The sequence below is a fragment of the Rana temporaria genome, chromosome 1 (assembly GCF_905171775.1).
Source record: "Rana temporaria chromosome 1, aRanTem1.1, whole genome shotgun sequence".
Lineage (NCBI taxonomy): Eukaryota > Metazoa > Chordata > Amphibia > Anura > Ranidae > Rana > Rana temporaria.
In genome coordinates this window covers 559,496,983-559,517,587 of record NC_053489.1, presented here as the reverse complement: position 1 = coordinate 559,517,587, position 20,605 = coordinate 559,496,983, and the positions used below count along the sequence as shown (strand labels likewise).

Sequence of the window (20,605 nt, the reverse complement as noted above, 5' to 3'; positions counted from 1 at the left end):
TGGCTGAAAATAGGTCACAAGAGTGCAGAAAGAATTGCACTCCTCTGATCCAAAAGAGAAGTTATGGCCAAAGCTTTTTTGGCCAAGTTCTCCTTTAGCTGCCATTTCCCCACACACAAATGTGTGCACGGAGGAAGCTTATCTCACACCATAGGGCTGTATTGTTTTAGGATTTAGCTACCGATTGGAACATTTCTAGGCATATTTCTAATAAAACTAAAATTCATTCCTGTATCTTGGCCCTGAGCACATTCATAAGCCAGAGTCATAGCTAAAACACAATCAAGTTCAATGACTTGTCTCTCATTAAGACAAATGGCACAGAAACTGACCATGTAAGGGGGGAAAAAAATTACAATCTGACCATACAATCAACTTTTAATGTATAGTTTAATTAGATAGATTAGGTAGGCCCTCTAATCAGGCAGGCTCTTGCACCACAAACTTGTTGGTAGATCTAAATAAGAATGCACAGATCGTAAAACGTGAGGTGAACATAAATCATAGCCCTAGAAAGCTTACTCAGGATCTTTTGGAGACAGAAATAAAACTCACAGTTGAACAGGTTTGGGAACCTGATAAATGGGGTAGGTAATAAGTGTAATTATATTTTTAAATCTTTATTCTATTTTTGTATAGAAAGGTAAACATACAAACCCACTAATGTTTTTGGGACTGCAATAGGTGACATGTTAAAGGCAAACTGTTAAATTAATTTAAAAATGATTTTTATACACATAAAACCACAAATTAAATTATCCCCAATGATTCTAAGCAAGTAGAAAAAAAAGCTGTTACTTTGTGAAGAGAGATGACATTTTCATATTAAAACAGAAATACAAAATATCTGAAAAAGTATTCTTGTAACATATAAATTGTAAAGCATTAGAACTCTGCATTTCGGAGTTTGGATAATAAAGTGCCTCATAGAAGATCCTGGGGGTTTTGTAACGCTGGAGGCAACTGTGGGGCACGACACTCATCATCCAACAGAACCAAATCTTCAACCTCACGACCGCTGAACTTCCTCTTACAAATCTTCACCACTAATTTTTTCTTCTGAAAAAGTTTTATTGCTTCTCTAGATGCTACGGCTTGGGCACTCGCTCTTGTTTTCCCACAACCCATGCCAATGTAAACAGCCTGGCATCTCAGTTCACACACCATGTTTTCCTGAGAAGTTTTGTTTTGAGGCAATTCTGCCAGGTCTTTCAGTGGCACAAAAGCAATGTCCAGTGTGGATTTTAAAGTTTTAATACATTCATCAAGTACTTCTGTATAATCATGGTTTGGATTAAACCCACCAACAGACACCAACTTCCAAGCAACTCTTTTATAGAGTTTGTTAAAGAAGGACTGTCGTTCCTTAATTTCCCCATCGGTGGGTCTGCGGGGGGGTTTCACAGTAGTAGTAGACATGCTAATCTGTAATCCATCTTTCACCATTTTCCGATTAGATTCATTGCTGACACTGCATTGCTCAGGTGCAGCACAGCTGCCAGGGCCCGTGTCTGTCTGTTGCACCTCTTGGCAATGATCAACCTTCCAACCTACATTGGTCGATGAATTCAAGTCTTCAGTAAGGTTGGTACAACCTGCTTCTGTTGTAGAAGTATCATCTGTAGATCTTTTCTTCAAAGGCTCCTCGCTCAGCCCTTCTGCATCACAAGGAAAAGAATGGTAAGTTTTGCACAGTATTACTACATTGATATATTAACAAAACATTTCTCCACAGTGGATCACAATAAGCAACTTGCTATGAAGCATACCCTCGCTATTTTAAATGCATCCGACTGCCTACATTTTTTTGTACCCACATAATTCTTGCAACCGGCTAATGGCAATACTACTAGTTTAGTAAAATTGTTAAAAAAAAAACACATCACAGGCCTGAAGATTAGTTTAAAAGCCCAAACATTATAAAAAAAAAGTATATTTGGTGAAAATTTTATTGAAAATTAGCACATTTATCAAACCCATATTTTCGGTCATTTTAGTGTCCACCACACAATACTGGTCACCAGTTTAGAGCGAACTGTGAAGGATCACCCTAGAATTATTATTCTGCGTCTGATGTGCAATGTGATGCCCAATGTACTTGATGTACTAAAACTGGAGAGCGCAAGATTTGTGACTTCCGTGCTTCTAACTTCGGCTTGCTCAATTAAGCGTTGACGATAAAACCTGGAAGCCGATTGGTTTCTATGCACAGCTGCACCAGATTTTGCACTCTCCAATTTTAGTAAATCACCCCCATTATGTGTAGCACAATCATCACTTTCCTACATATATGCACATTAAAGTGATTGTAAATGATCACCTGGTAAAACAACCCATTGGAGTTTAGACAAAAAAATGTTTGCCTTTCATTTTTATTTTAAACAAAAAAGGGGACAGCACTTTTAAATGGATAGCAATACACAAGTCTCAGGGTAACTTTAACGGTGCAGACAAACTATACATCCAAGCATTCTTACATAAATTTATATTCTCTTGCATACTTCCGGTAATTCTGTTCTCAAAGTAGACTTTATTGGCTTTTCTCAGAATAGTGGTAGTTCAAATTGTAGATTTACATGGGGAACCACCACAAACCCAGATTAGTCTCCAGGTTGCCATCTTAAAGCAGAACTAAATCCTCCTATGGTTTATGGCCAATGAAGCAGTTATCTTAGCCTCCTATGATTGGCAAAGACTATGGTGCTGCACATCTCATACGTTTGACACCAACCATTTGATGGCTTGACAGTTTGGCTGAGAACACTAATAACTAATAAGTTATATCGATGGGTTAAAGTGGTTGTAAACTCTCAGGGGAAAAAAAAAACCTGCAAGACAAAAAGGCATAATGAGTTAGTATGAATCATATACTAGCTCATTATGAAATACTCACCTTAGATCGAAGCTGCTACGGCGGTCCCCGTACACCGATGTGGTCGGTGACATGGCTCCTAGAGTAATTTCTGGAGATATTCGGTCGCAGCAAAGTTACTCAATGGCACGAGCGAGACATTTCTTCAGTACGAATGGGCCGATGATGTCAGCTTATGCGGATACAGTGAATATCTCCTAAACTGTGCAAGTTTAGGAGATATTTATGGTACCTACATTTAAACCTTAATTTTACGCTTACCCGTAGGTAAACGTGGCAGTTCAGGGTGTACAACCACTTTAAATATAAAAGGTTTTGAAAAATGGTTAAGTCTATGGGTTTAGTTCACCTTTAATGGCAAATAAAGGCCACGAGTGCTGAGAGAAATAAACATGCATTTTAGATCATAAGATTTAGGGAGCGATGCCCTCTGACTCCTCTCTTGTATTATAAATGCGACATCTTTTGGAAAGAACTTCTGGCAAAAAAATAAAATACAGATCTTCCTAAAATACCAGCTGGCAAACTTTAATGCTGATTCTTCAGCTTTAGTACTTTGGGTCACTGACCTGGAAAACACATGCTACAAATTAAATCAAATACTCATCCAATACTTTGGGCCAGTGACTAAAAGTAATGAAGCAACAGGATCAGCATGACAAGTATTTTCAGAAGAGAGCAGCAAAAGCAATTGTGTTTCTGTACTCCAACAACATGCAGGAATGTTTGAACACTGCTCAATTAATCCCTGGATTCTCTGTCTGTACAAATGCACCAGCCAACCATAACATTATGACCACTGACAGGTAAAGTACATAACATTATCTCATTACAATTTCATCTAAAAGTGGGTGGGGTCTATTAGGCAAGGGAACATGTTGGCCCTGAAGTTTGGGAGTGGAAAGCAGACAAAAATGGGCAAGCGTAAGGATTTGAGAGTCTCTGAAAAGGGCCCAAATAGATGACTAGGTCAGAACATCTCCAAAACTGCAGCTCTTGTGGCTGTTCCCGGTCTGCTGTGGTCCGGACCTACCAAAAGTAGTCCAAGGAAAGAAAACTGGCAAAAAGGCCACGGGTGGCAAAGGTTCATTGCTACACATGGGGAGTAAGGCTGGCCAGTGTACTTCGATCCAATAGAAGAGCTACAGTAGCTCAAATTGCTAAGAAAGGTTGACATCTAACTGAAGGAAAAACTCAGTTTTATACAGAATGAAGAGCGAACACTTGTCAGTTCTTATTGCTGCCTTTGCCCCCGTTAAGGGGATTCACCCTCCATGTTGTTTGTTATCACCAAAAGTCAAACTAAAGCATCATACACACACACGATTGGATTTCCATCGGACAAATACGTGGAATTTTGTACGAAGGGGCGTTGGCTGTGAACTTGTTCTGCATAGACGGCAGAACATTTTCAGCCAACATACACAAAATTACGTGGTTTTTCAGCTCTTTAGTACCACCCTTTGGGCAACTTCTGCTACTGTTTGTGCTATGGTTAGCACTGGATCGGAGCATGCGTGTTTGTACTTCGGATTTTCTTCTGATGGACTTGTGTACACACGATCGGATAATCTGACAAGACACAATCCAAGGGATTCCCTTAAAGCGGAGTACCACCCAAAAGTGGAACTTCCGCTTTAATCACTCCTTACATGCCACATTTTTTTTTAGGGGTGGGGGCTTCGTTAGGAGTGGGACTTCCTGTCCTACCTCCACCTAGGGACCGCCTAGGCGACTCCTCCTCTGCCCCTAGGTGACCCCTCCCTCTAGGCGATCTTCTGGGACATGTGACAGGTCCCAGGAGATCGCCTGTCCATTTCGGGAGCGCAGCGCAACTCGTGCATGCGCATTGCATGCCCGGCCGTGAAGCCGAAAGCTGTCACAGCCGGGTGCCCAGAGTGTGAAGAGAGGCTCAGGGGAGAGGAGCGACGCTCCGTGCGGCCGCATCGCTGGACCATGGAACAGGTAAGTGTATGTTTATTAAAAGGCAGCAACTATACTTTTTGTAGCTGCTGACTTATTAACATTGAAAGGCTGGAACTCCGCTTTAATTTGCAGAGATTTCCTTTCACTTCTTGTTTTGGCTATGGGACAGGGAGTGATAGGTAATTTCCCCAATGGGACACAGATGGCAATAATAAACCTGACAGGGGTTATAACTCTCCCGTACTCCACCGAAAATGAAATGAAAAGTTTTGCCATAGTTCTACTTTGAAGCTGGTTCCAAAAGAAATGTGTCCGGACAGAATAACACCGATCAGGGGGTCCCTGGTGACCCGTGTCCACAGGAAAAAGCACCTACAATGGGCATGCGAGCATCAGAATTGAACCATGGAGCAAGGGAAGATGGCCTGGTCTGATGAAGGGAAAGAAGAGATGGCACAAAGATGCACTGTGGGTGGAAAGCAAGCCATCAGAGGCTTAAAGCGTCTGTCATTGACAGCTTGGTGCCAGATATCGCAGCATCATTTCTGAGGTCTAGTGGAGTCCATGCCATGACGGGTCAGGGTTATTTTGGAAAGCGAGATTACTCAATATCAGGTGGGTGGCCATAATGTTATGACTGGGAGACGTAGATAGAAGCAGGACATGTAGTAAATACCATTCGTGTTCCTGCAGTTAGCAGGAAGAGTTGAATTTAAACCAAAATGTCCACCAATTCTTGTGTACAAAGATGCACAATGTGTTATATATAGTTTCCACATAAAACACCATTAAATATATTCACACTGAACTGTATAGGAAATGCCTCAAGTGTACATCTATGTTCTGCTAACCATTGCTACTTGTAATCCCTCTTTTCTTCACCTTGGAAACCAGTTCATCACGAGTTGTATGGACAGGTGCATCAGAGACTTTTATACTTTCAGCCATTTTAAGAGCTTTTTCCATTACAAGAGGCGGATAGCTGGAAGAGAAAATAAATGACCAAGATTAAAAGAAAAAAAAAAAAAAAAACAGGGCTATATACAGAGCACTAGAAAGTGCTACTGAACAACCAAACAGGCATCTCAGACCTGGGCACCATTATACACAACCGGCTGCGTTTTAAAATACTGAAAACGCCATAAATACCTTCACGTTAACGCTTTTTCTACCTGGGTGCTGCCCGCTTTGAGTTCTTTCTTTTTCATTCAGTTAAGGAAATAAAGAACGACCAGCGGGTGTGAACTGCGATCACTTTCACTGCCATGCCAAAACAAAATTTCCCATTAAGCACTGTGTTGGCACTCCTACAGTGCAGGTTTGCTTGCCCCGTTCCTGGGCCTGCTTTTGCTCTGCAGACTCTGGGTGGCAGGGTTAGGAATGGGAGCGACGATCGCTTTAATTCTTGTCACTATGCATAGTCTAACCTGGTTTTACAGCGCTGTCATGTCAATTTCTAATCCATGTCAGGAGCAAGCATAGGAGGGGGGCTACATTCATACACACCGTGGGACCATGTAGAATGGGAATAGCCACCTTCCGGGGTGGATAAAAATGTGTGATATTAAAAAAAATATATATATTTTTAATAAAACGCTTTTAGAGTAAAAAAAAAAAATCTATCTAAAGATTGTTTTCTATTTAAGATACATTAATAGTTTATTCAGCATGAAATGAAGCTTAGTTATGTAGCATGAGGCTGTATATTCTGCAATATTTAAATTTTTGGTAAACTCATTCAACGAATCCAAGCTCTGCAAGGTGAGATAACATGCACTGACAAGGATATTGGTTTAATTAAATAAAGGAATTTGAGTCGTTTTCCAACTATGTGTGATTAAGCTATTAATCTAAAATCGGTTCTGATATCGCCGTTTTACTAACCTGACAGCTTATTCTAAAAAGGAAACCTTCATTTTGTTTGCAAATATTAAAGATTCTAACTACCAGAAAGAATAAGTCCTTACATTTAAAGAGCACCTGTCATTTCAGATCTATCATGGCAGCGGCCGTTAGTGGGCAGCCACTCACCTGCCGCCCTTGCGTCCCTCACCGTGTTGGGATGGTCGGTGAGTCAACAGCGGAGCAGAGGAGGAGCCGCTGCAGGACAGATGACAGTTGCTCTTTATAAATTAGGATTTAAATCAAGTCCGTTTACTAGTGATTTAAATCAAACCCACCCTGCCATCTTCAGAAGGAAAGTAAAAGTGGTTGTAAAACCCACAGGTGAGCCTATGTTAAGGCTTACCTGTAGGTGCTGGAAATCCTTCTTAGGCTGGGTTCACACTACGGTTTTCCCGTCCGTCAGCCGCATACGATTTATATGAAAAAACGTATGCGGCTGAAACGGACGGGAACGTATGGCACCGCACATATGTGCGTTTTCCATTAACATTAATGTTAAAGGAAAACGTATGCGGTTGCCATACTGTTTTAAAAACGACCGCAAAACCGTGGTTGAACACGGTTTTGCGTACGTTTAAAAAACGTTTTGCCAGCAAATCGTACGCACCCGGATGCATCCGAGTGCATACGATTTGCAATGCATTGTCTATCTCTACGTTTTCCCGTCCGGGCCCGTACGTTTTCAATACTGAAATCGTATGCGGCTGACGGACGGGAAAACCGTAGTGTGAACCCAGCCTTAGACCCCTTTCACACTGAGGAGTTTTTCAGGCGGTACAGCGCTAAAAAAAAAAAAAAGCGCTGCTATACCGCCTGAAAAACTCCTGCCCAGCATTCTCAATGTGAAAGCCCGATGGCTTTCACACTGAGGCGATTCGCTGGCAGGATTGGAAAAAATCTCCTGCCAGCAGCATCTTTGGAGCGGTGAGAGGAGCGGCATGTATACCGCTCCTTCCCTTTTAAAACAATGGGAAACCGCGGTAATACTGCCCGCATTGCGCCTCTGCAGAGGCACATTGAGGTGAGGTATTAACCCTTTATCGGCCGCTAGCGGGGGTTAATACCACACAGCTAGCGGCCGAATCCCATGGCAATTACACCGGTATAGCGCCGCTATTTTTAGCGGGGCTATACCGCCACCGCCGCACTCGCCACAGTGTGAAAGGTGCCTTAAACCTGCACGGTTTAGGAGATATTAACAATATACGCGCGTGTCAATGTCATTAGTGCATGCGCACTTTAGAAAGGGCACGATCGTGCTAAATATATGCCGATTGCTTTTACAAGGGGCGGGAGGGGGTTTTCCCCTACCCTCCCAGGTTCTCACATTCCACCTGGAACCCGAGATCGCAGCTGGCAGTCCTGCTGGCTAACCATAGAGCTGATCAGGGACTGGAACGGGTATTTCGTCACTTCCAATTTCACCAGTTTACATTCCTTGTAATAATAAAAGCGATAAAAAAAAAAAACTTCAAAAAACTCGCCATGCCTCTTACTAAATACATTGGATTGTCTACATTCCAAAAATGGGTAATTTGGGGGGTATTTGTACTGTCCTGACATTTCAGGGCTTGAGGTGTGATCAATGTTTAATGATTTGCACCACAGGTTGTAGACTATAACTTTCACGCTATAATGCTTTAAAAACCTTTACAGATTACCACTTTAGAATTACTGCTCTTGTTCTGACATTCGCAGTGATGCCTCATGTGCTATCATTGCGGCAGACAAGTCTGACACCAAATTATGCTTTTTAGGGACCAGTGACATTACACTGATCAGTGCTTTAAAAATGCACTGATGCAGGGGTTGACAAATTTGCTTGGAATCTAGGAGCCAGCTAAAAAAGTTAGGAGCCAGAAAATGCACCCCGTCCCGACGAGCTTGCGCGCAGAAGCGAACACATACGTGAGCAGCGACCGCATATGTAAACGGTGTTCAAACCACACGTGAGGTATCGCCGCGATTGGTAGAGCGAGAGCAATAATTCTAGCCCTGGACCTCCTCTGTAACTCAAAACATGCAACCTGTAGAGTTTTTTAAACGTCGCCTATGGAGATTTTAAAGGGTAAAAGTTTGACGCCATTCCACGAGCGGACGTAATTTTGAAGCGTGACATGTTGGGTATCAATATACTCGGCGTAATATTATCTTTCATAATATTAAAAAAAAAAATAGGGATAACTTTACTGTTGTCTTATTTTTTTAATTAAAAAAAGTGTAATTTTTTCCCCAAAAAAGTGCGCTTGCAAGACCGCTGCGCAAATACTGCGTGACAGAAAGTATTGCAACGATAGCCATTTTATTCTCTAGGGTGTTAGGATAAAATATATATATATATATATATATATATATATATATATATATATATATATATATATATATATAATGTTTGGGGGTTCTAATTAGAGGGAAGAAGATGGCAGTGAAAATAGTGAAAAATTACATTAGAATTGCTGTTTAACTTGTAATACTTAACTTGTAATACCAACGGCCACCACCAGATGGTGCCAGCTCACACATCTGGTGGTAATAACTTGTAATACCAACGGCTCACCACCAGATGGTGCCAGCTCACAAAAAAAAAAAATATATATTTTTTTTTTTTGCCCCCCCTTCCAAGCCAAGTCGCCAGGACCCCATTTCTAGTCGCCATGGCGACCGGGATTTGTCGAGCCCTGTATATATAGATATATATATATATTAGCTTGCATAGTGGACAATCCACAACTTGCGGCCAGTGGACAATCCACAACTTGCGACACGCAAAATACAAGTACACTGCTGCTCTCTCAGTTGCCGCTACTCACTCTGGTCTCGCAAAATGGCTGAAATGGTTATTACTACTGTTTTTTGAGCTTAGGGAGGGTCCTTATGTTTCTTAACTAAACGCTTCTAGACGCAAACACGGTAAAACGCCAGTTTCAGCTTTAAAAAAAAATAAAAAAAACGCTCGGCAGAGTTTGCACCAGTGTCCCGTGTACATGGGGCCTTACACAGCCTGATCAGGCACTGTAACTTACTGAACTACAATCAGGTCTCCTCCTCTCACACTGAGGAGGAGAACTCAGAGACAGCACTGCAGCCGTTTGTTGACATTTGTGACCGGTTGTGAATACACAGCCAGTCATGTGGTAAAGCACCAATTTCATTGGCTCTTTAGCCTGATCGGGGGATGGGCATGTTACTCGTGCACAGAAGTGTACGCATGAATATGTAAACGGTATTGGAACCACACGCAAGTTATCCCCACAAGCGCTAGAGCAATAATGCTAGCGCTAGACCTCCTCTAACTTTAAAGCAGTAACCTGTAAAGGCGTTTAAAGTAAAAATGGTGTTTGCAAAAAAGTGTTGTGCAAATACCGTGTGACATAAAAAAAATTGCAACGATAACCATTTTATTCTCTAGGGTCTCTGCAAAAAAAAAAAGTAGGTTTGGGGGATTACAAGTAATTTTCTAGCAAAAATAAAAATTGACTTAGACTTGTGAACAGAAAGTGCCATACAAATCCTGGTCTTAGTGGGTTAATCACACATAAAGAAACATGAGATGTTGGATCACACAGGTGTGAATGGGCCCACCATCAGCCTTAGATTTCCCAATGCCGTCTAATGTGAGGAGCACAGCTGTTCATTGGCGCCCAGCCCGGCGGGCCCCGCCCTCCTCACATACATACCGGCACCCGGTGAAGACATGGTTGACCCACACCATGGAGTAGGCGAGGAGCCGGTCCAGCCCCCGGTGGTTGGAGTCGGGTGGTGGTGGCGGCTGCCCGGGCCCGCAGAAGTCCTCCAGGTTCCGCAGAATGAACTCTCTCCGGCACAGCCATAGCTTGTCCGACTCACACACCCCTCGCACCCCTTCCAGCCATGCCGCCGTTTCTCGGTTCTGCCTCAGGAACTCCGACACCTCACCCTCCATCGCCCGAAACAACCGAACAACCTCGCAAACTCTACGAGCTGCGGGCACGGCGTCAGCACTACGTCATCCCCCCCGCCTCGCCTGTGCGTCCTGGCGCAGCTTCTGACGCACCCACGTGACCGAAAGTACAGCTTCCGCCATGTTTTACATGGGCAAAAGAAACTTGTCTGGGGTGTGTAGAGTTCTACGTGCTGTTATTAGTGAGGTGTGTTATTACAGGAGGAAGGGATGGCCGTGCCCAATAATAGTCTTAACTACCTATGTCCCAGATAGTGTGATAAAAATGAGACAGCGCCATTCCTTTAAAATGTTAAAATCTGCAAAATGTGAAAATATCACCAAAAAACAATGTGCAGTATATCAAATACAATGTTGTTAATAAATTCACAATAAACAACGCATCATTCTACATTAACCACTTCAATACCGGGCTTTAATACCCACCTCCATACCGGGCCTATTCTGGCACTTCTCTTCTACATGTAATCATCATTCTTTTGCTAGAAAATTACTCAGAACCCCCAAACATTGTATATGTTTTTTTAGCAGACACCCTAGGGAATAAAATGGCAGTCATTGCTTTTATCTTGCACGGTATTTGCGCAATCATTTTCAAACGCCTTTTTTATTTTATAAAAAAAAATGATTTCATGAATTAAAAAATAACAAAACAGTAAAGTTAGCCCAATTTTTTTGTAAAATATGAAAGATGATGTTACGCCGAGTAAATAGAATTGTTGCACACGCTCTAACGCACGCGTGGTTTGAATGACGTTTACATACGTGGGCGGGACTTAAGCGTGCGTTCGCTTCTGAGCGCGAGCTACCGGGGACAGGGGCGTTTTAGTTTTTTATTTTTTTATTTTTTATTTTACTTATTTATTTTTTACACTTTTAAAAAAAAAAAAAAAAATTCGATCGCTTTTACTCCTATTACAAGGAATGTAAACATCCCTTGTAATAGAAATAGTGTGTGACAGGTCCTCTTTAAGGAGAGATGCGGGGTCAATAAGACCCCACATCTGTCCTCCAGGCTGGAAAAATTGCAGTTTGTTTACTTACGGGTACCCGGGCACGACGTCATCACATCGTGCCCGGGCCTCCGTTGGTCATAGAGATGACTGGTGACCATCTGGTCACCAGTCATCTCAATGCCTCCCATCTGGCGCACGGCGATCATCTCTCCGGGCCGCCGATGGCACGGGAGAGCCCGGAGAAGCACCGGATGGCGGCGGGAGGGGGCGGAACCGCCGTTATGATCATTCTTATGGTGCGCAGGATCGCCGCCGTAACAAAATGATATCTGAATGATGCCTCTAGGTGCAGGCATCATTCAGATACCACCGCACAAAGTACAGGACGTCATATCACGTCCACCCAGAATAAGAGATCCCCTTTTTGGACGTCATATGACGGCGTGCGGTTTTGAAGTTGTTAAAGTGTTACTAAACCCACAACAGTAATATCAGTCTGTGTATGCAGTAAAGCATGCTTGTTATACTCACTGTGGAATCTAAGGGGTTAATCCTCTGCACTGTGTAAAAAGACTGTTTGATCCTGTCTTCTCTGATCATCCACTTCTTCCACTGTCCCCAATCCATCTCCTGATAAGGCAGGGCTTTTGGAGTCACTCTGCCAATGCTCAGTTTGGTGTCTATTGGGAGAGTGCATGTGATAAGCACAGGGCCAATCAGCACTGTCCAGGCAGACTGTCAGGGGTGCTGCAGCCTCATAGGACAGTCAGAGTAGAATGAAAACTCTTCCTCCAAGCTTTAACCAGACACTGATAGAAGTCACAAGACTGCTATATACTGCTGATCAGGAAAGATATTTAGCAGTTTATATTTTCTAAAATTATTGTATTTCCATGTTCTGTGTACTGTGGGATACCAGATATAGTGAATGCAGGGTCCTGGGTTTAGTAACACTTTTAAGGACCGCCTAACGCCGATATACGTCGGCAGAATGGCACGGCTGGGCACAGGCACGTACAGGTACATTGCCCTTTAAGTGCCCAGCCATTGGTCGGGCACGCGCGACAAGGTCCGAAGTTCCGTGACCGCGCCCGCTGGACCCGCGGCCCCGATCGCTGCCGGTGTCCCGCGATCGGGCCACAGTAGCTGGAGAATGGGGAGAGGTGGTGTAAACAAACCTTCCCCGTTCTTCTCTGTGGCTTGTCACTGATCGTCTGTTCCCTGTTATAGGGAATGACGATCACACAGTTGCTCTCTGTGTGAGGGATAAATGCCCCTAGTGACCAACAAAGTAACATGGATCAACTATGCCAATTGAGAGCTCTCAAAGAAAGAGGCTAGGTTTAGGCCCAAGATAAAAGATTTGAAATAGAACACAGATCTGTCCTCGGGGTGAAGTGGTCTGAGAATAGTGTTGGGGGGGGGGGGGGACCTTCTGTCAGCTACGTTGGGGCCCTTTAAAGATATTGGCGGACAGGAAAATTGGGGTGTGTCTTTAAACTGGGTGTTGTAGTATGGTCTTACCAAAATATGGGTACATGAGGTGTACATGAATACTATAAAGCAGAGGCAAACTCAGTTGCAGTAGGCAGCTCGATATAAAAATGTGCACAATTTGAAGCAGTCTGGAAACAGAACAGTTGGTTGGAAGGATGGTTGGGGGCAGGCCCGTCGGAACCCGACTGGCAAAGCAAGCATTTGCCTTGGGCCCCGAGCTGGCCAGGGGCCCCAGCAGGGAAGGCCCTTGCCGCACCGCTGCGTCCTCCTGCAGTCCGGTCGGCTGTGTACCATAACCGCGCGGTACAGGAGAATCAGGTTCCTGTTCCCGGCCGGACTGACAGGAAATGCACACACTGAGTGTTCACTTCCTTTCAGTCCGGCCCGGGAACAGCAAACTGAATCTCCTGTTCCGCGCGGTAATGTTACACGGCCGACCGGACTGCAGGAGGACGCAGCGATACGATGCAGCAAGGGCCCTCTCTGCTGGGGCCCCTGTGCGGACACCAACATCTGCCGGCATGTGCGTGGTGCGAGGATAGAGGTAAGTCGCCAACCCCCCGCCCCCCCGCTTCTCAACTTAAAAACTGAAATGTCACTTTTTTTTTTTTTGCCTGGGGCCCCCAAATGTCTTCAAACGGCCCTGGTTGGGGGGTCCCCTTTCTTGTGGTTGACCATCACTGGAATGAGCGACATGGCAAATACCTTGGTGGTCTCCTTCTGTGGTTCGCCGTCAGGTCTATGCAATCGGGTCTTGGATCACAAGCGTGTGTCTCAGGGTAAGCACCTGAGCAGCCAATAGTACTGCAACCTTGGTTCAGCTCAGCCACCTGGTTCAGGATGCAGCAGTGTCCAGCAAACTCAGCTTCAAAGCCTCTCAGCACACCACAATTCACTACTTCTACTCTGCCCTGCTCCTTCCCGGCCTTTTCCTTTTATCAGACCCCTCCTGTTCTCAGATTTGACTGTTTTTTGTAGTTGGTTCACCAGTAGGGATGAGCTTCGAGTTCGAGTCAAACTCATGTTCGACTTGAACATCGGTTGTTCGCCGAATTGCGAACATTATGGGACGTACGTGCCAAATTCGAGTGGCACGTCACGGCCCATAATTCACTGCGGCATCGCAGTGCATTGCTGGCTGGTGGCCAATCACATCGCTGTAAGAACAGAGAGCCATAATTGGCCAAAGGCAGGGTGGCTTTGTGTAGTGTGTTTCGGGTGCTGAGAGAGAGAGAGAGAGAGACAGTGTCATTTCATTTGAGTTAGATAGAGCAGGCAGGCGAGTCAGTTAGCTGCAGTTACAGTGTAGGCAGTATATATATATGCATCCCAGGTGTTGTATATATATATATATATACACACTGTATTCAGTTTAGCTAGATCCGTTCCTGTTATTCTCTTCCTAATAAACTGACAGGCAGGCAGGTGATTGTGGTAGCTGCAGTAATTTCAGTCAGTGTACTGTATCCTGTTCACAGTGTGCAACTAAAGCTAACTGCAGACAATTGCTGGTGTTATCCTGCTACTACTCGACTGTGATCAATGGTACTACATATCCCACTAATTTTGATCTAACCGATACTCAAGCTAACAAAAATGGCACTTTGGATACACTTGAACCAGTTCTACGAAAAACTTTAAACCCCTCAAGGGGTCCCGGCTCTCCCCTGCCCAAAAAAATGGGCAAGGGCCTGGATCCCTTTGTTGTCCGGCTACCAACCGGCAACTAAGTATCATTAACTTATCCTCTCATCCATTAACCCCTGATGAGGAAACAGTTCTCTTACGTGGTCTCACCTTTTGCCCCGAACGCAATTTTGATCTTTTCGAGGCCATTACTGATCTTCACCTTTTTGCGCGCAAACTAACATTGAGAAGCCTTTATTCTAAACATATTAATTCAGATACAACAGACTGGTCAGGTGTCTCTATGAGAGAATTTAAGGCATTAAGGGACCTCACTCTGTTATATGAGGAAAACAACACGGTTGATCTAATTGACCTCATTGATTTAGATACATTATTGGAGGAACCTCTTTTGGTGTCCGACAATGCCCTCCATATGTTCAAACTTCCCTCTAAAAAATTCCCTCCACTTGGCACTAACCCTAGCATACTTACCTTTGTGCGACAAACAATGCGAGACATGTGTAAGCTTGCCACCACTCACTTACGCCCCAAAAATCTCAGTCAAAAAGAATTTAAGGCCCTCGATTCTCTACGCAACAACAAACAAATTATTATCAAACAATCAGACAAAAGGGGGAAATGTTGTCTTGATGGACAACCAAACCTACCTTGACATGTGCCAAACTATCTTAAGAAACAATGACTGGTATTGTAAAATATCCATAAACAATATCACTCGTTTCTATATTGATTTCTATAAATTCGTTGATCAGGCCTTTTCTCAAGGTGTTATCTCTCTAGATCTACGAGATTTCATCAGAACCAAGCACCCCAAAACGGCCACTTTTTATAGCTTGCCCAAAGTTCACAAAAATAAGACCCCCATTCCTGGACGACCTATAGTTTCCGGGATCGGTTCGATTTCCGAAAACCTCAGCCAAGTCATAGATGCGCACCTTCAACCCTATGTCACATCTCTTCCTTCTTTTACTAAGGACACCATGCATTTTTTGCAAACCATTGAGGGATGCATGCTGTGTGATCAAGCTTTCCTCGTCTCTATTGACGTGGAAGCATTATATAGCAGCATCCCTCATGAAAAGGGCCTCAGTGCTATTGAGGAGGTCCTTACACGTGGACATATGTTTACTCCTGATTTTAATGATTTTTTGATTAAGGGTTTGAGATATATCTTATATCACAACTTTTTCTCTTTTGATCGCTCCCACTACCTCCAGGTGCAAGGCGTAGCGATGGGGACATGTTGTGCCCCATCCTACGCCAATCTGTACCTGGGGGAGTGGGAGCGATCCCTCCCAGATGATGATAACCTCGCCGTGTACCTCCGCCACATTAAACTGTGGCGGAGGTATATTGATGACATTTTCATCGTCTGGGATGGCCCCGAAGAGGACCTCCTTGCCTTCTTCAACGCATTGAACATCAACGACTTTAATCTGACATTCACTATGATACATGACAAAAATACTTTAACTTTCCTTGATGTGAAATTGTTCATTGATCCTGACAGATACCTACGCAGTACTCTGTTTCGGAAAGCTACAGCAGGCAATACCATCTTACACTTTGACAGCCACCATCCAATTCCCTTAAAAAGTTCCATCCCTTATGGGCAATATTTGCGGCTCCGCCGCAATTGCTCAACAGACTCGCTCTTCAGGGAGGAGGCAGACCAACTCCAGACTAGACTTCTAACCAGAGGATATAGTAGAAAATGCCTGCGCAGGGCCTATAACCGATCCTCTACTCAATTAAGAAATGATCTCTTATCGAAAAAGAAAGCTATAACTGACTTCAAATCCGAGACCACTAGACCAGTCTTCCGCTACTCTTTGCAACACAAAGCGATAAAAGACATAATACAGAAACACTGGACAATCTTAACCGATGACCCTAAAATTAATCCCTTCATTACTACACATCCCTCCATTATACATAGGCGGGCCATGTCTATTAGGGATTCTTTAGTGTCTAGTGAGTTCAAGGATACTACAAATGAGAAATCACGGTGTCCCCTACCTGGTACCTTCCAGTGTGGACACTGCTCATGCTGTTACCTAATAAGAAGAGAAAAAACCTTTTGCCTCCCAAATGGCGAGACTTTCAAGTCCAAATATTTTGTGAATTGCCGCACACGCGGAGTGGTGTATCTCATGGAGTGCGAGTGTGGGGCCTATTACATAGGTAAAACTAAACAGGAATTCCAAAAACGAATCTCCAAACACAAGTATAGTATGACCATTGGGAACATTTACCTCCCCATAGGGAGGCATGTTGCCCTCTCTCATAACTATCGTGTACCACACGTAAGTTTTGCCGCCCTCGATCACGTTCTTGTTCCAGATCGGGGAGGCGACTGGAATAAAACTTTACTACAGCGCGAACAGAAATGGATATTCAGGCTGGGGGCTACTCAGCAACCAGGCCTGAATGATGCCCTTTCATTCGCCCCCTTTTTAAAGGGTTTCACCTCGGGAAAAACCCAATAAAATTGTTCTATGTATATATTATATTCTTGATTAAATACCCACACATGTCACGTCCATGGCACCACCAGCAGAATTAATATATGGCTAATATCCATATATCTGGATGCTTCTGTTCCAAATACATAAAAATTTGGTACAATCAATATTATTATTACTTTGTATATTTTCTCTTATCCCAAAAAACTCCAAATAGCCACTCGGAACATCTCTATATCCCTATATCCCCCTCTAAGTATCACAGTCCATAGTTAGACAATTTAACATATGCTTACCCACCCACAGTGGCAATGCCAGATGTTCATGATAAAACTCCAAAAAACAAGCATATATGGTCTATGCATAAATCTTTTGACATCCACTGCTCATGATCAATGCTGTGACTGTAATATAATCATGTATGTAATCTCTGCTGTGACGGGCATAAATGTTTATTTTCAGCAGAATTTATTTCTATATCTATAAATAAGTACTTTATTAATATATCTTTTTTCTTCCTATAGGACCCTGTCATGTCTCCACCGGGTGGTTTTTCCCTCTTGAGTACCTCTACAATTTGCTACCTTTGTGGTCTCTCAGTGGGGAGGGGGAGACGCAGGGCCCTGTGTTCTCTTCTTCCTCCACAAGATGGTGCTCACTGCGCCATGATGGAGGTGTTTCCTCCCCACTGACGGCGTCAGCGACGCTCCCTGGAGCCGTGGACGCCCCGTGCGCGCGCGCAGTGCGCGCGCACGTGACGTCACTGCGGCGCTCGCGATCGCAACAGAGGGTTGGGGTTAATTCCCTTCTCTGACGCCGAGGAGCTCACAGCTGGGAGGGTCATCTGACCCTGGCATCCTGGTTCAGTTGGAGGAGCCTGTTTGGGAGGGGCAGTCCACCAGGTTGGACAGGGATTTTCCAAGCAAGGCATCAGCTGCCTAAGAGTGATTACCTAAGTGGAAGCACCTGACATGCACATACTTAAACACACTAGGTGTACACCTGACACCTGCCTGTGATCCCATTCCCATACCTTACTGGATACACCACACAGAGGGTAAGACTACAATCTTCCAAAACTCTGCACACTTGCAACAACTTTTTTCTGTTGATTCATTATTATTTATGAATCATATTCTTTTCTCCAGATACGCCTACTAATGCCTCTTCTGGAATTTGTTGCTACAATTTATTATTATACATTCAAACAAGGTAACTTTATTACAACTCTATTTAACCTCTATAAAAACACTATTTATTAATAATGCACTTTTTTATCATTTAGCTGCACACTTTTACACTAATTTAACTGGCACTCTTTTATCTAACATATTTATCTACCTTTCACCCTACTAGCCCCCACTTATAGCATTTTCGTTTTCTTTTTTGTTTGTGTCCTTTACCATTTATTACCATATTCACACATCACCATCCACCCATCTACTCACTTATTTAATTCTACTGTTTTATATTTATTTATTTCTACCCAACAATTTTTATTTTTCACTTTTCCTGTCTCTCACATATTCACCCACACATACACATTTCACACTCACTAAGAAATTCATCCCTATACATACACTTTTGTTTTGATTCACTACACATTATACCAACATATAATAATTTTTGGTATCCTAATTTGATCTATATTGTATTTCATATAACAAACCGAAATTAAGTTCGATTACCCTTCCCATCATCACCCCTTCCTTTACACCACTGAACTTTCCATATGCACTTACATAATTAAGTTTTATATGGCATTTTAGATATCCGTCTTTACATATATACTATTATAATGGGGTACATGTGCAAGTCTAGCGCCATCTACTGATACAATTTATTTATTATTATTTTTATACTTTAAAATATATCTAAATTTGGTACTCATACCACTCTATTTTTGAACTCTTAAATAGGCATCACTCAGGCAGCTTGCTTTGCTGGGCCCCCTGCCCACCTGCCCGGCCCACGCTCCCTGGCTGTACTTGGATTCCTCCCACTCACACTGTGAGTTCCTGTAGGCCACTCATAAGGGGCATTTCTGAGGACTCTCGTGTGGGGGTATAGACCACCCGTATGGAGACAAGTTATCAGGGATCCTCAGGACTTTAATTCTACTCTGGTCCAAATAAAACTGAGAAACACAACCTGTGAGTTGGTAACTATACACTTTAAAACATATTTTTACTCAGACTGTACTATATATTATGTATTCTATTATTATATATCTATTTTTTGTTATAGTTTGCATCATATACCTTTTCCTCCAAAGAAGACTCACATGCAAGGGTCGAAACGCGTCAGGAACATTTTGACTTAAAGATCAGCCAATCATGTTGATCAATGTCATGCAACTTTGATGCTTTATCATCATATGTATGTGTTCTCAATGTTTAAACTGTACCAGAGCTCATTGTTTTATAATCAAACTTGTTCTACTTGCTAAAATAAATATCTTTTCTACCTTTTTTACAAATATTGGTACGTCTTTGTAATTTCCCACAACAAGCAACAACAATTGCTGCCTAAAAACCCCACTGGGGAAACTGTCCTTTTCTTTATTATCCTGCTACTAATACCACAGGCAGGCAGCTGCAGTATTTTCAGTCAGTGTACTGTATCCTGTGCACAGTGTGCAACTAAAGCTAAATGCAGACAATTGCTGGTGTTCTCTTCCTAAAAATACCACAGGAAGGCAGCTGCAGTAACTTCAGTCAGTGTTCTGTGTCCTGTGCACAGTGTGCAACTAAAGCTAACTGCTGACAATTGCTGGTGTTCTCTTCCTACTAATACCACAAGCAGGCAGCTGCAGTATTTTCAGTCAGTGTACTGTATCCTCTTCACAGTGTGCAACTAAAGCTAACTGCAGACAATTGCTGGTGTTCTCTTCCTACTAATACCACAGGCAGGCAGCTGCAGTATTTTCAGTCAGTGCACTGTATCCTGTTCACAGTGTGCAACTAAAGCTAACTGCAGACAATTGCTGGTGTTATCCTGCTACTAATACCACAGACAGGCAGCTGCAGTATTTTTAGTCAGTGTACTGTATCCTGTGCACAGTGTGCAACTAAAGCTAAATGCAGACAATTGCTGGTGTTCTCTTCCTAATAATACCACAGGCAGGCAGCTGCAGTTTTTTCAGCCAGTGTACTGTGTCCTCTGCACAGTGTGCAACTAAAGCTAACTGCTGACAATTGCTGGTGTTCTCTTCCTACTAATACCACAAGCAGGCAGCTGCAGTATTTTCAGTCAGTGTACTGTATCCTCTTCACAGTGTGCAACTAAAGCTAACTGCAGACAATTGCTGGTGTTCTCTTCCTACTAATACCACAGGCAGGCAGCTGCAGTATTTTCAGTCAGTGCACTGTATCCTGTGCACAGTGTGCAACTA

The 20,605-nt window shown here is 43.2% G+C and overlaps 1 protein-coding gene and 1 long non-coding RNA gene across 3 annotated transcripts; one reads left to right on the top strand and one right to left on the bottom strand.

The window, feature by feature from the left end:
- Positions 1-371: 371 nt before the first annotated feature.
- On the bottom strand, positions 372-10,768 carry LOC120921193 (CDKN2A interacting protein). 2 transcript variants are annotated; one of them, XM_040333916.1, is made up of 3 exons: positions 10,381-10,748; positions 5,650-5,780; positions 372-1,658 (listed from the first exon to the last, which is right to left on the bottom strand). In XM_040333916.1, the coding sequence occupies exons 1-3, from the start codon at positions 10,623-10,625 to the stop codon at positions 925-927; spliced, it is 1,110 nt and encodes a 369-aa protein (XP_040189850.1). In that variant the 5' UTR covers positions 10,626-10,748; the 3' UTR covers positions 372-924. The 2 variants fall into 2 exon arrangements, with proteins under 2 accessions (XP_040189850.1, XP_040189857.1); XM_040333923.1 differs by having other exon boundaries at positions 1,564-1,658; positions 5,681-5,780; positions 10,381-10,768.
- Positions 10,769-17,563: 6,795 nt separating this feature from the next.
- Positions 17,564-19,690, top strand: LOC120921187. The gene is made up of 4 exons (XR_005744840.1): positions 17,564-18,268; positions 18,360-18,423; positions 19,131-19,364; positions 19,459-19,690. It is a non-coding gene; the product is annotated as an uncharacterized LOC120921187 (long non-coding RNA).
- The last annotated feature ends 915 nt before the right edge of the window (positions 19,691-20,605 follow it).